The 13,631-nt window shown below is 44.4% G+C and overlaps 1 protein-coding gene across 5 annotated transcripts in view; it reads left to right on the forward strand.

Moving 5' to 3' along the window:
* The first annotated feature begins 1,873 nt into the window (after positions 1 to 1,873).
* Positions 1,874 to 13,631, forward strand: part of CDADC1 (cytidine and dCMP deaminase domain containing 1) — a 33,952-nt gene continuing 22,194 nt past the window's right edge. For 2 of the 5 annotated variants that reach the window (XM_050949448.1, XM_050949437.1), the window contains exons 1-3: positions 1,874 to 2,092; positions 9,783 to 9,877; positions 12,754 to 12,931. In XM_050949448.1, the coding sequence (XP_050805405.1) occupies positions 2,005 to 2,092; positions 9,783 to 9,877; positions 12,754 to 12,931 (361 nt within the window). In that variant the 5' untranslated portion in view covers positions 1,874 to 2,004. Of the gene's footprint in view, positions 2,093 to 2,435; positions 2,610 to 7,737; positions 7,786 to 7,828; positions 8,740 to 9,782; positions 9,878 to 12,753; positions 12,932 to 13,631 lie in introns of those variants that run through there. The other 3 variants (XM_050949467.1, XM_050949477.1, XM_050949458.1) reach the window with 3 other exon arrangements.

Raw genomic sequence — 13,631 nt, forward strand, 5'->3', positions numbered from 1 at the left:
CACAGAAAGCTGTATGCTTCTCATGGGGGTGTTGTTTTTTTTTTCACAGCGCTACAACTGCGCACGAAGTAGGTTGTCAGTGTGTACACCTCAGGATTTACAATGCAGAAAGCGGCTTTACTGCACAGAAACTTGCCACAGTAGACAGGGCCAATAATGATGCCCCAGGCAAGGAGCATCTTTGACATCTCCCTCTCATTTGTTAAACTTTTGACTACCTTATTTTTTTGCAGTTGTAGCCCATTTCACCACTTTGATGCATGATTTGCATGCGTGATTTATCTGTCATATACGATGATAAACGTGCACATTAGGATCTGTAAATCTGTGATCCCAGTGCCTCCCTAAGCCTGGCACTCCAGGCAGTTGCCTGGATCACCTGCCCTTAAATCCAGTCCTGTCCATTTATCAAGCCCTGTGCAGATACAAAAATGTGGATCCACATCCAATAGGATCAACCCATGATCAGACCTGTGATCCACTAGCTGTCCTCTACCCAGGGCCAGCTCCAGGGTTTTTGCCGCCCCAAGTGGAGGGGAAGAAAAAAAACCTGCGATTGTGATCAGCGGCAGCTCCACCGCGCCACTTTCTTCTTCGGCGGCGGGTCCTTCCCTCCAAGAGGGACCCGCTGCCAAATAGCCTGACGTGCCGCCCCTTCCCCTTAGCTGCCCCAAGCACCTGCTTGCTCGGCTGGTGCCCGGAGCCAGCCCTGCCTCTACCTGTATCTGCATCTGCAGCAGCAAGCCCTCTCACAAGGGCTTGCACGGGGGAGGGGGAGATTTGCAAGGAAGAAGGGGGAATAAGGGGCAGCAGAGGGGGGTCTCAATGAGGAGTGGCACAGAAGGGAGACTGGTGGAAGTGGCATCACACTGCGTGCTGCTCCCAGGGGCTCGTGAGCAATGGCACATGGCAACAGCAGTGTGTTGTATCACAGTGGGTGGGGCACTAGAGCCCGACCTGCTTCAATTCCTGTGGCCAGGATGGGCCCTGCTGCCCAGGAGCCAGCAGACCGGGGCTGGAAGTGCAGCCAGTGCTGCTGGGATAGGCATGGTGGGGATGGTGGTGCTGCCCAAAGGGCTCGAGCAGCTGGCCAGAAAGCACTGCAGCGATCAGGTGCTGGACAGCCCCAGCTCTGACCTGCTGCCCAGCCCCTGGCCCCAAGTGTGTTGCGCCACCTGTGCTGCCTGAGCCAGATGCTGCACGCCAGGCGTTGCCGGGAGTAGCGCGCGGCACAGTTGTATCTCCATCCCATCCACTATCTGCAAAACTGGTCCATGGATGTGAAGCGGGCATCTGCAAGGCTCTAGCCATTGGAGAGTTCTGTGCCTTGAACAGCGCAGGTGGCGCACGAGCCTGGGGCCACACGTCCCAGGCTCCCTAAAAACAAACCCACTGAGTGAAAAGTAAATACTGTCCTGACCCCCTGGGCGAGATCAGAGCTCCTGCGGCTGCTTCTCCCTCCCTGCCCCAGCAGTGCTGCTTCCAGCCCGACTCCCCTGATATGCCCGGGGGCCGGGCCCTCCGACGGCTCAGGACAGCCGTTATACGCCCGCAAAAGGGTCGAGTTTTCGCAGAAAACCGTCGCACCGCAAACTGCGCATCCCGCCCAGCCAGCGCGGCGCCAAAACTTCCCTGCGTGGCCGGTGCGCGAGTAGTTCGGCTCGCCGGGCCCACGCGCCCTCGCTGAGGGGAGCACGAGAAACCGCCAACCGCCCAGTTCCCACAGCAGCCCGCTCCGCTCCCTCATGCCCCGCCCCACACTGAGCCAACCAACCGACGCTCATCGGAGTGACCCGACCTCCCCCTCCCCAGCGCCTGAACCAGCCGGCCACGCCCCTTCGCCGTTAAGGCAGTAGCTCCGTGATGACGTAAAGATGCTGACGCAAGAGCTCGCGCCGCGCCAGCTCGTTGACGGGGGTTTGTTGCCACAGCAGTTATGTGGGGCGGAGCTGAGTCGCCGGAGCCGCTCGAGCCGCTAACGGGCGGGTGAGGCCAGCGAGACTGATGCAAAGTGCGGAGGGTCCGGGCGATGGACCAGTGGCGGCCGGGCGGAGAGTCAGCACCGCGGGCACCCAGACCGACAGCGTGTCAGGTGAGCGCCCCTCCCCCACCCCCAGACCGACGGCGTGTCAGGTGAGCGCCCCTCCCCCACCCCCAGACCGACGGCGTGTCAGGTGAGCGCCCCTGCACCTGGGATCGCCCCTCCCCCACCCCCAGGCCGACAGCGTGCCGGGTGAGCGCCCCTCCCCCACCTCCAGGCCGACAGCGTGCCGGGTGAGCGCCCTTCCCCCACCCCCAGACCGACAGCGTGCCGGGTGAGCGCCCCTCAGTGTCCTTTCTCCTGGGACTGCCCCACCCCTACTCCCAGACCGATAGCATGTGAGGTGAGAGCTTCTCTGTTCTGTATCCCCAGAGGACAGCCCGCCCCCGATAAGTGGGATCTTTCCATGCCTCCAGGACTGAGCCTGGCAGCAGATCCGGCAAGAGTCCCCTTCTATCCCACTTGCCTGCCCTCCCCAAATTGGAACCTACTCCCCAGCTCCTTGGTGTCCTCCATCACTAGAAGTGGATCAGCTAGGGTTGTGTGTCTTTCTAACAGATGTGCTGAAGTCAGCGGTGAAAGTAAAGCGGTACGGTCTGATGTGCTGTACTGGTAAAAAGTGGCTGCCGGTACCGGCCCCTGCCCCTGACACCTTACTTTAACAGTGCTGCCACTTTTGCGCCCCCACCCCCTGTCATTGACACTTCCAAGTCCCTAGCTGCAGGGTTTTATCATCCTTGCTGCTTTTACCCCCACCCCCCCCCGGCTGCCAGTGTGGGGGACAAAAGGAGCCGCTGCCCCAGAGCCAGCAATTTAAAAGGGCCCAGACCTCCGGCTGCTGCTGCAGTAGTGGCAGCAACATCTGGAGCCCCGGGCCCTTTAAATCCCCGCTGGAGCCCTGGGTGGCATGGGCCAGGCAGCCTGGGAAGGGTTGGCTAGGGGATGCTGACCCTCAGCCCTTATGGGGGGGCAGAGCCGGCCCCACCCCTTCCGGGGCCCCCGTACTGGTAAGTTTTTCAATTTTACTTTTACCCCTGGCTGTAGTTCAAACAGCAGTTTTAGGCTTGGTAGAGAAATCATTGGGTGAGGTTCTTGGCTTGTGTTAAGCAGGTCACTCTAGTGGTCCTTAAAATCTATGACTACAGTGGAGGAGGCTCCCCCAGCTGGGACATGGACAGCATGTTAACTGAGTCCCATTTTCAAAAAGCTTACCGTTCAATATGTAAATACGTAGAAGACAGAAGAATACCCTGGAAAACAGGATCTGTGGATGACTGTGTTCTCTCTTTCCCTCCACTCCCTTATCTCTTTGCCATCTTTTCTAATTATAATCTCATTTTAGTTTACACTATGGTAAAATCTTTTCTAGGTAACTGGTCCTAATTTGCTATTGCAAGATCTTTAAGTGTAGGAGTATATATTCTCACATATGTTAGCGGATCTTCCTTTGTAGTTCTTTTTTTACATGATAAATACACTTAAATTATTTTCTGATTAGAAATGTCACTTAGCCATCTATTATCTTTTGAGACACTCATTAGGGAGTTTGTAAGTCTATTTCTGCCTGCTGACTGCTCCTCTGGCAGGATGGCTCAGAGATTTCTCCCATCATTCTTCTTGAAGTTTTCCTAGCATTACTAACAATGGGTGTTTCCCACTGAATTTTATTTATATGGTTTCCTGCTAAGCCAGTACTACTTACTTGAGTTTGGAATCTAGTTTTATTTTTTTCCTTGTATGTCTTAACTGGGTTTTATAGCCTGTGTACTTAATTATGAAGTGTTCCTTTTCTTAAAAGTAATACTGTTGGAATTATTATTAATACAGGATATTACCATGACACCAATTCAATCATAAATGCCTTTATTAAATCCAAAGACCAAATGATACCTGAACACTTACTCTAGCCATGTGTAAAAATCTAAATATGCCTTTATATGCCTACAGGCATGATTCACCTATAACAGGGCCTAAATAGAGGTTTTGCAAAATAATCTTGCAAGAGTATTATGAAATTCTAACTGAAACTAATTTTGATTGGCTTCAAATTTTCCCTTACAATGTTTGTGACCCAAATGTAGCAGGGGGAATAAGGTGTATATGCAGACTGCCCATGAATACCACACTAACGCTGCCTGAGCACCATGGGAGATAAAGATAGTGCTGCTAAAGCTCTGCTTAAGAAGAGAACCAGTCTCCCTTCTGCTTGAATTCCTCCCAGAAACCCAGTCTTTATGATGGGTACAGATGGGAAGAAAACTTTCTGTCCATCCTTGGTTCTCTTTCTGCTAGTGTAAACCCTGGGAATTAAATAACAAGCATTTGTTTTCCCTGCTGTTGAGTGATACCGAAATGAAGGATAGTGTTACTTCCTGGATGACATTTTATGTGACTCATAGCTTGGCTCCTATCATTCCTAACACTAATATTCTAGCCAGGAATTGCCCTTTGACACTGCTTTTGCTGAATCTTGTAGTGGGGATGAGATCAGCATCCTCAGGATTATTTGGGAGGATGATGGTGCTTTGATACACCTGCAAAGTTCTCTTTCAATAAATATACATTGGCAGCAGTTACAAAAAAAAAAGTGGTTTGATTTTTCAAAGGTTCTGAACTCTTGCAAAAAAGGAAGAAGGAGGATCCAGGGAACTACAGGCTAGTCAGCCTCACCTTAGTCCCTGGGAAAATCATGCAGCAGGTCCTCAAGGAATCAATTTTGAAGCACTTCGAGGAGAGGAAAGTGATCAGGAACAGTCAGCATGGATTCACCAAGGGCAAGTCATGCCTAACTAATCTAATTGCCTTCTATGATGAGATAACTGACTTTGTGGGTGAGGAGAAAGCAGTGGGCATGTTATTCCTTGATTTTAGCAAAGTTTTTGATACAGTCTCCCACAGTATTCTTGTCAGCAAGTTAAAGTAGTATGCGCTGGATGAACAGATTATAAGATGGATAGAAAGCTGGCTAGATCATCAGGCTCAGTAGGTAGTGATCGACGACTCCATGTTTAGTTGGCAGCTGGTATCAAGCGGAGTGCCCCAAGGGTCAGACTTGGGGCTGGTTTTGTTCAATATCCTCATTAACGATCTGGAGGATGGTGTGGACTGCACCCTCAGCAAGTTTCCAGATGATACTAAACTGGGAGGAGTGGTAGACGCTGGAGGGTAGGGATAGCATACAGAGGGACCTAGACAAATTAGAGGATTGGGCCAAAAGAAATCTGATGAGGTTCAACAAGTGCAGTGTCCTACACTTAGGATGGAAGAATCTCATGCACTGCTACAGACCATGGACTGAGTGGCTAGGCGGCAGTTCTGCAGAAAAGGACCTAGGGGTTACAGTGGACAAGAAGCTGGATATAAATCAAGAGTGTGCCCTTGTTGCCAAGAAGACTAATAGCATTTTGGGCTGTATAAGTAGGGGCATTGCCAACAGATTGAGGGACATGATCATTCCCTTCTATTCGGCATTGGTGAGGCCTCATCTGGAGTAGTGTGTCCAGTTTTGGGCCCCACACTACAAGGAAGATGTGGAAAAATTGGAAAGAGTCCAGCGGAAGGCAACAACAATGATTGGGGGCTGGAGCACATGACTTATGAGGAGAGGCTGAGGGAACTGGGATTATTTAGTCTACAGAAGAGAAGAATGAGGGGGAATTTGATAGCTGCTTTCAACTACCTGAAAGGGGGTTCCAAAGAGGATGGATCTATACTGTTCTCAGTGGTAGCAGATGACAGAACAAGGAGTAATGGTCTCAAGTTGCAGTGGGGGAGGTTTAGGTTGGATATTAGGAAAAACTTTTTCACTAGAAGGGTGGTGAAGCTCTGGAATGGGTTACCTAAGGTGGTGATAGAATCTCCTTCCTTAAAGGTTTTTAAGTTCAGACTTGACAAAGCCCTGGCTGGGATGATTTAGTTGGAGATTGGTCATGCCTTGTGCAGGGGGTTGAACTAAATGACCTCCTGAGGTCCCTTTCATCCCTGATATTCTATGATTCTAACTGACATTAACTTAGGTGGGTTGCAGGTGTTCAGCACCTCTGAATATCAGGTCGCAATATGTTTAAGGTCCACCTTAACAGATATTTGGAATTGCCTTTCAAACATGTAATACAAGCTATCCATTGTGCTACACAGTTTTGTTTACCATCTGTAAGGAATATATATAATCTGGCCACAAGAGGGCTCTGAAATTCATAAATGCAATAGAAATATAGATTAATGGGATAAACTCTACAAGCCAAAATTACATGAAGAGTAGACCTATTGTACTGTTTTGTTTTTCTTTAGAAAATGTGAGAACAGGAATTTCCTCACACTTGTTATATATTTCATAACAATTGGGGTCCCTCAGGGATCAGTTCTGGGTCCAGTTCTGTTAAATATTTTTAATGATTTAGATAATGGCATAGAGAGTATGCTTATAAAGTTTGTGTATGATACCACCTGGGAGAGGTTACAAATACTTTGGAGGATAGGATTAAAATCCAAAATGATCTGGACAAACTGGAGAAACTGTCTGAAGTAAATAGGATAAAATTCAATAAGGACCAATGCAAAGTACTCCATTTAGAAAGGAACAATCAATTGCACACATACAAAATGGGAAATGACTACCTAGGATGAAGTACTGCAGAAAGGGATCTGGAGGTCATAGTGGATCACAGGCTAAATATGAGTCAACAATGTAACACTGTTGCAAAAAAAGTGAACATTATTCTGGGATGTATTAGCAGGAGTATTGTAAGCAAGACATGAGAAGGAAGTCATTCTGCTCTACTCTGCGCTGATTAGGCCTCAACTGGAGTATTGTATCCAGTTGTGGGCACCACATTTCATGAAAGATTTGGACAAATTGGAGAGAGTCCAGAGAAGAGCAACAAAAATGATTAAAGGTCTAGAAAACATGACCTGTGAGGGAAGATTGAAAAAATGGGGTTAGTTTAGTCTGGAAAAGAGAAGACTGAGAGGGGACATGATAACAGTTTTCAAGTACGTAAAAGGTTATCACGAGGAGGAGGGAGAAAAATTGTTCTTTTGAACCTCTGAGGATAGGACAAGAAGCAATGGGCTTAAATTGCAGTAAGGGCAGGTTAGGTTGGACATTAGGAGAAACTTACTGTCAAGGTGATTAAGCACTGAAATAAATTGCCTAGGAAGGTTGTGGGCTCTCCATTATTGGGGCTTTTTAAGAACAGGTTAGACAAACACCTGTCAGCAATGGTCTAGATTATATAGTCCTGCCATGAATGCAGGGACTAGACTAAATGACCTCTCGAGGTCCCTTCCAGTCCTGTGATTCTGTGATTGTTGCTGTAAGTAACATATTACTTATGTTTGCATTGATTCTTATTAGCTGTGATGCAATTTGTTATTCTTCTGTGGAGAGAACTCTAAAAATAAACTGTTGTTTAAAAGGTCAGTTACATTGGATTGTATGCAAACACATTTCTTTACCTACTTGTCTCTCTATCTAGATTCACATAACAGCACCCATCGCTACAGTATCCAAATGCCTACATTCCTCTTCTCTCCTCCCCCCACCCCCCGAAATAATCAACATAAAAATAGGCCACTGGTCTAATTGTTCTTCCTACTTTCCCTGAGACAGTTAGGGCTGTTTTTAAAATAAATAAATACAAATTCCCTTTTCTATCCCTTCTTGCTTTCATTTTTTTTCACCTTCCTTCCTGTAGGTGTTAAAAAAGATGGGAGAAAGGATTGAGCCTTGTGGGACTTCACAGGTGACTGCTCTGAAGCGTAGAGGAGCATTTACTCATCACAGCTCTCCAAGCATCCTTAAAGGAGGGAATGGAAGCATATCAGAGTTATTGTTTCTGAGGCAAAATAGTAGTATTCTGTGCCAACTGCATACTGCTATAGACCAGGGGTAGGCAACCTATGGCACACATGACGAAGACAGCACGCGAGCTGATTTTCAGTGGCACTCACACTGTCCAGGTCCTGGCCACCGGTCTGGAGCCCTCTGCATTTTAATTTAATTTTAAATGAAGTGTCTTAAACATTAAAAACCTTATTTACTTTACATACAACTATAGTTTAGTTATAGATTATAGACTTCTAGAAAGAGACCTTCTAAAAACATTACAATGCATTACTGACACGCAAAACCTTCAATTAGAGTGCATAAATGAAGACTCGGCACGCCACTTCTGAAATGTTGCCAACCCCTGCTATAGACAGTCCCAAGACATCCTCCTATCTGTGTATAGGGGGAGGTCATCCATCAGCACTACCAGAACTGTATGTTCCAAGACCAGGTCTGGATACTGAATAGAGGGAGTCCCAGATATTGGTGGTGGATAGGTGTGTTTGGGGGTGATTCTTTCCTAATTTCATGGTTATCTTGATCAGAAATTGAATATTCCACACCAGGCTGTAGTTTGTAAGATCTGCTAGACCCAAAAATGATTTCTTGAGAATTGGCCAAACTGTGTGGTACATTTTATTAGTTTCATTGGTGGTGGTGATGATGGTAACAGTCTGTTACCCAAGAGCACCTAGCAACTTTGCTATGTTTCACCACTTGTTAAAGGCATGTGTCTGACTCACAGGAGGTGACTTGGATTTCTTTCAGCACATTAAATGTGCATTTCTCCGTGAATGTACCAAATTCAGTGGGACTCAATGTGTGGTGTGCTGCTTTCCCCCCACAAGTGGGATGACTTCTGTGAAAAGTATGTTACCAGTTCCTCACATTATACACAGCTGGGTAGACAATGCAATTTGTGTTCCAGAAAAGTTCTGTGTAGTGGGATTTACCACAGCAATAGTAGAAGCAAAAGATCCGCTAGGCTCTGCCATGGCTGGTGTAGAATTTCTAGGAAATCTTTGTAGTTTATTTGCATCTGATCATATTTTCTGCCAAAATTTGTTTCATTTCCTCCTTGCTTCATTTGATGGAAATACCAGAAAAGCATGGTGATCTGTGGGGCTGGTGTTGGGGAGAGATGAATGTAGGCACTAATATTACTATTGGCCATCGTGTGGTCATAATGCCTCACTAGCTCTTCCATTGCTTGGTCTACAGGACTAGTGAAAGTTTTCATGGTAGATGCTTAAAGTAACGTTTAGGTCATTAAAAGTGTGAAGGAATTCTTTATTTTGAAAACAAAAGTCACAATTTTTGCTTGTTCTTTGCTTTTCAGTTTTGGTAATAAAATTAGGGGAAATCACTGACTTTGTTTTCACTTTCAAGATCATACTGTTGCAGTGTTTGAATTTTAAATTCTGCATATTTATTTTACTGTTTTTACTTATATTAATGGAACTGTTTCTTTGTATTTATTACACTTTATGTAAATACACACTTGCATTTGAATTACATGTGTGTAAATTTAGAAAAATTATATATTGAGTACATGCTTATAGACTCTAGGACTGGAAGGGACCTCGAGAGGTCATCGAGTCCAGTCCCCTGCCCTCATGGCAGGACCAAATACTGTCTAGACCATCCCTGATAGTCTAGTGTAAAACAACTTACTACATTTTCTGTAGAGGAAACATCAATATTAGTCATTTGGCTTTATAAATGCTTGTTTTTACAAAATTTAATTTGGGGGCCAAATTTAAGCTACACTACTGTCCAGTGTGTATTAAGCAAGGTATTCCATCTTTTTCTACCTACACTACAGAACACCAGTTATGAATCTTAGTCATTAGAGCAATACATGATTTTTATCAGTTAATATTTATCTTTCATCTTTTTTTCTGATAACAGGTCAAACACCAAGGCTTTCCAAAGTCAATCTTTTCACTTTGTTCAGTCTCCTGATGGAACTATTTCCCCCAGTTGAACAGCAAAAGAAATCGCAGGTAAAATATATTGCTTGCAGTTTAGTTGTCCTTCCTGAACAAGATGCTAACACTTTGTGAATACACTTAACCAGACTATTGTGTTATCATTTACACATATAATAAATACTTTCCAGGTACTTTTAAAAAGTACAAAAATTGTATTGATTGTATTTCTGACCATTTTTTCTTCTGTAATAAATGGCAGGAGGAATAAAAGCAGAACCTGAGAGCAAAAATTTAAGAATGCTATCTATTCACCATCTAAACTTAAATGTAGTTACATACTTTTGTTTATATCCAAACCTTGTTCAAACAATAGGATTATTGTAAATGCTCTTCTGTCTAAGGTACTATAAATGGTATAGCAGAAAAGAATTGAGATGTCCTATATACTACAATAGATAAGTAATTCCAGTCAGCAACATTAACTTTGGTCGTATGATCTCAAAAGAGGCTTGGTATTTGCTGACATATTAAATTAGAAAGATAGGAATGCAGTTATAAATGTGACAGAATGATGGCCCAGATCTAAAAAATTGGGCTGAAATGCTAAAGAATCTCTTGAGACTGGTGGCTTCCTGTATTTTTCAGCACATGTTCTGATGTGTTGCCATGTGACGATTTCTTGAACTGTCTATACTTTACTCAGATGGTAAGAGGGTGTATGCTGATGTAGTGCTATGGAAAACATTATGGTTTTGTTTTGGAGTCTACATCCATGGATTTTCCTGTAGTCCACCAAGCTGGCCAGTGGTTCACACAACTGGGGCTTAAAAACATGGATCCTATCGACAGAGCAGACTCTTCTTTAAAACACAAACCTTCTTGTATAGTTATAGGAAACTGTCATTTAAAAACCAAACTATTGAGTGAATAGTAGGTGCATGGAGCCATTTGAAATGTCCATTGCACCTTTTTAAGGCTAGAATATCTGGGTGTTAGTGAAAAGGGTATTTATCTGTGTCAGCTGGTCTCCTGGATAACTGAAAGACAGTGATGGTTCAAATTTGAGGTGTTTTTTGTAAGCACCTTGTTACAGGGTTCTCTCTAAGTGATCCCTTTGGGATCAAGGACTTTGTTACTCTTTAAAAATAATTAACTTTTTATACATTGCATACCTATATACCACCTGATGGAGTCTAAGATAAATCTTAATGTACTCCTCTAGTCTAGTGCCAATACTTTCACACAAGTGTAAATGTTGTTTCTTCATTTAAACTGCTTGAAGGGGAAACGGCAATACAGCTCATGTATAAACTAGAACAAGAAAAGGAGGGTAAAATAAAAATTGGTGGTAATTAGAAATCTGACCCAAGCCTCAAAGTTAGGTTTCAAATTTAACTAACTTGCTGTTCTAGGGTATTCAAACCCACTCTTCTGATTCTGCCTATGATGGAGATCTGGGCTCCTTATGAAGTTTGAACCCAAAGTCAAACTTAGACAAAGTGGCTAGGAGAGAGCAGGTGGTAGGCAGCTACATGGGGCTGTACAAAAATCCCAGATACATAACTATCACTAACAATGGAATTTCTTCATAAATCTTAAGCAACTGTAGTCTTTCAGTTCTCACTCTTAGTAGCTGTAACACCATGATGGCCATTATTAGAAAAATTTCATTGAGCTAGGCTGTGTCCTATTTTTCCACAAACACAGATGATCCAGGTGTAGCAACTGTTGCCTGCAATGTACAAAGGGAGGATTTGTCTTCCTGATTCCCCAGGAAGCCTCTGTGGAGATTAGCCTGTGCAAATGAGGAGAGGCAGAACTAGTGCTGGAAGCTCAGATGTTCTCTAGCATAACTTCATTCTCAGTCCTGGGAGAGTGAATAAGAGTGTTGAACTCTTCTGCATTCTTACATGGAGGGTTCACTGTGCAACAGAGAGGATTCACGAATGTAGGCAATGACTAGGATTGGAGGCTGTACCCTGGCCTTTCCACACACATCCCTTGAGCCATGGTTTTAGCTTGTGTGGCTGGAAGGGAAGGAGATGAACCTCACTCAGATGGAATGATTCAGAAGATACTGACTGGAAATTTGTGGGATGTCCCATCCTCTGTGGATTTTCAGGGGATAATCTGCCCCAGAAAAAAAGACAGTAAGATTTCATGTGTTTTGACTGGAAGTTTGTTACGGGATCTGTTAGATGAGTAGAATGACTAAAAAAGATTAGCATGTACTTCCAAGATCTATAATGAACGGCACTGCCTAAAGGAAATGTAACCAAGAGATGTATCTGCTGATTAATCTCTGAGAGGCAAGGTGGGTGAGGTACTATCTTTTATTGGACCAACTTCTGTTGGTGAAAGAGACAAACTTTCAAGCTGCACAGCGTCACAGCTAAATACAAGATGGAACAGATTGTTTAGCATAAGTAGTCCTCCTTGTATTTCATAGACAATCATAGAATATCAGGGTTGGAAGGGACCTCAGGAGATCATCTAGTCCAACCCCCTGCTCAAAGCAGGACAAATCTCCAGGTTTTTTGTTGTTTGTTTGTTTGTTTGTTTTTTAACCCCAGTTCCCTAAGTGACCCCCTCAAGGATTGAACTCACAACCCTGGGTTTAGAAGGCCAATGCTCAAACCACTGAGCTATACTTCCCCCCCTGTGACACTCTGCATACCTTTCCTAGACCTGAAGAAGAGCTCTGTGCAGCTCAAAAGCTTGTCTCTTTCACCAGTGGAATTTGGTCTGATAAATCCACTTTCTCTCTCCAATATCCTGGGATCATGAAACATGTTTTGACCATCACTGCACTATCATAGCCCAAAATGGAAAGAAGTGCAATGCTGCATGTAGTTAAGTCCATGCTTTGTGGAACACTCTGAGTGAGCTATGGCATCATTATGAACTTTTAATTTGTAACAAAAATTAATAATGTACTTTTTATATAGGTAAAGAAGACTGGCCTGGTCGTAGTGAAAAATATAAAAATGGTTGGTCTACATTGCTCCAGTGCAGACTTACATGCTGGTCAAATTGCTCTGATTAAACATGGATCAAGGCTTAAAAACTGTGATCTTTATTTTTCCAGAAAACCATGTTCAACTTGTTTAAAAATGATTGTAAATGGTAAGTTACAGACTGTAGTATGGAAAGGGTAAACATGTTAATTTCGATGTTTTGCTGCTTATGACTGACAGTATACAGAAAACTCATACTCCCTGGGGATTGCCCCAGTTCTGTATGTAAATGTTTACCTCATTGGTTTGCATAGTAAGCCTTGATATTTTCAATAGGGAAAACCAGTATTAAATGTCTCTATTCTGCAGCTGGTGATTCAGGAAGTGGGACTCTTTTCACTGAGCCAGTAGCCACTCAGTGTCTCGGGTACTGTTAGGTGGCAGTACTGTGTTCATTGCTTGAACATAAAACTGAGGCCTTTGACCACTGTCATTCTCATGACACTTTGCAAGGGTAGCAGTGTTAACCTGGGAGTCCTGGTTAGTTTTATCCCAGGTAGTTACATTCTGCTTGCCTACCTGTAATTTTCCCAGAAGATCCAATTGCATGCTAAGTATTAACTGCAGCAAAGAGGAATGTGAGTTGGTGTGGAATTCAGATGCAGTTCTTTGACATTCCTTTTCCATTTAAGATGAAGACCAAGTGCATTTCGCAGGTCACATTCTTCATCTTTGTGTGGTGTGGACTGACTGCACTGTTCTTCAGCAACCCTTGCTTTTCACCCTCTAGGGCACCAGTATAAGAATCTGTTTTTTGTTATGCAGTGGCAATGTGGTCAGGTGGTACAAGACATAAAAGTAAGGAGTCC

Source organism: Gopherus flavomarginatus, chromosome 1 (assembly GCF_025201925.1).
Source record: "Gopherus flavomarginatus isolate rGopFla2 chromosome 1, rGopFla2.mat.asm, whole genome shotgun sequence".
In the NCBI taxonomy this organism is placed as follows: Eukaryota; Metazoa; Chordata; order Testudines; family Testudinidae; genus Gopherus; species Gopherus flavomarginatus.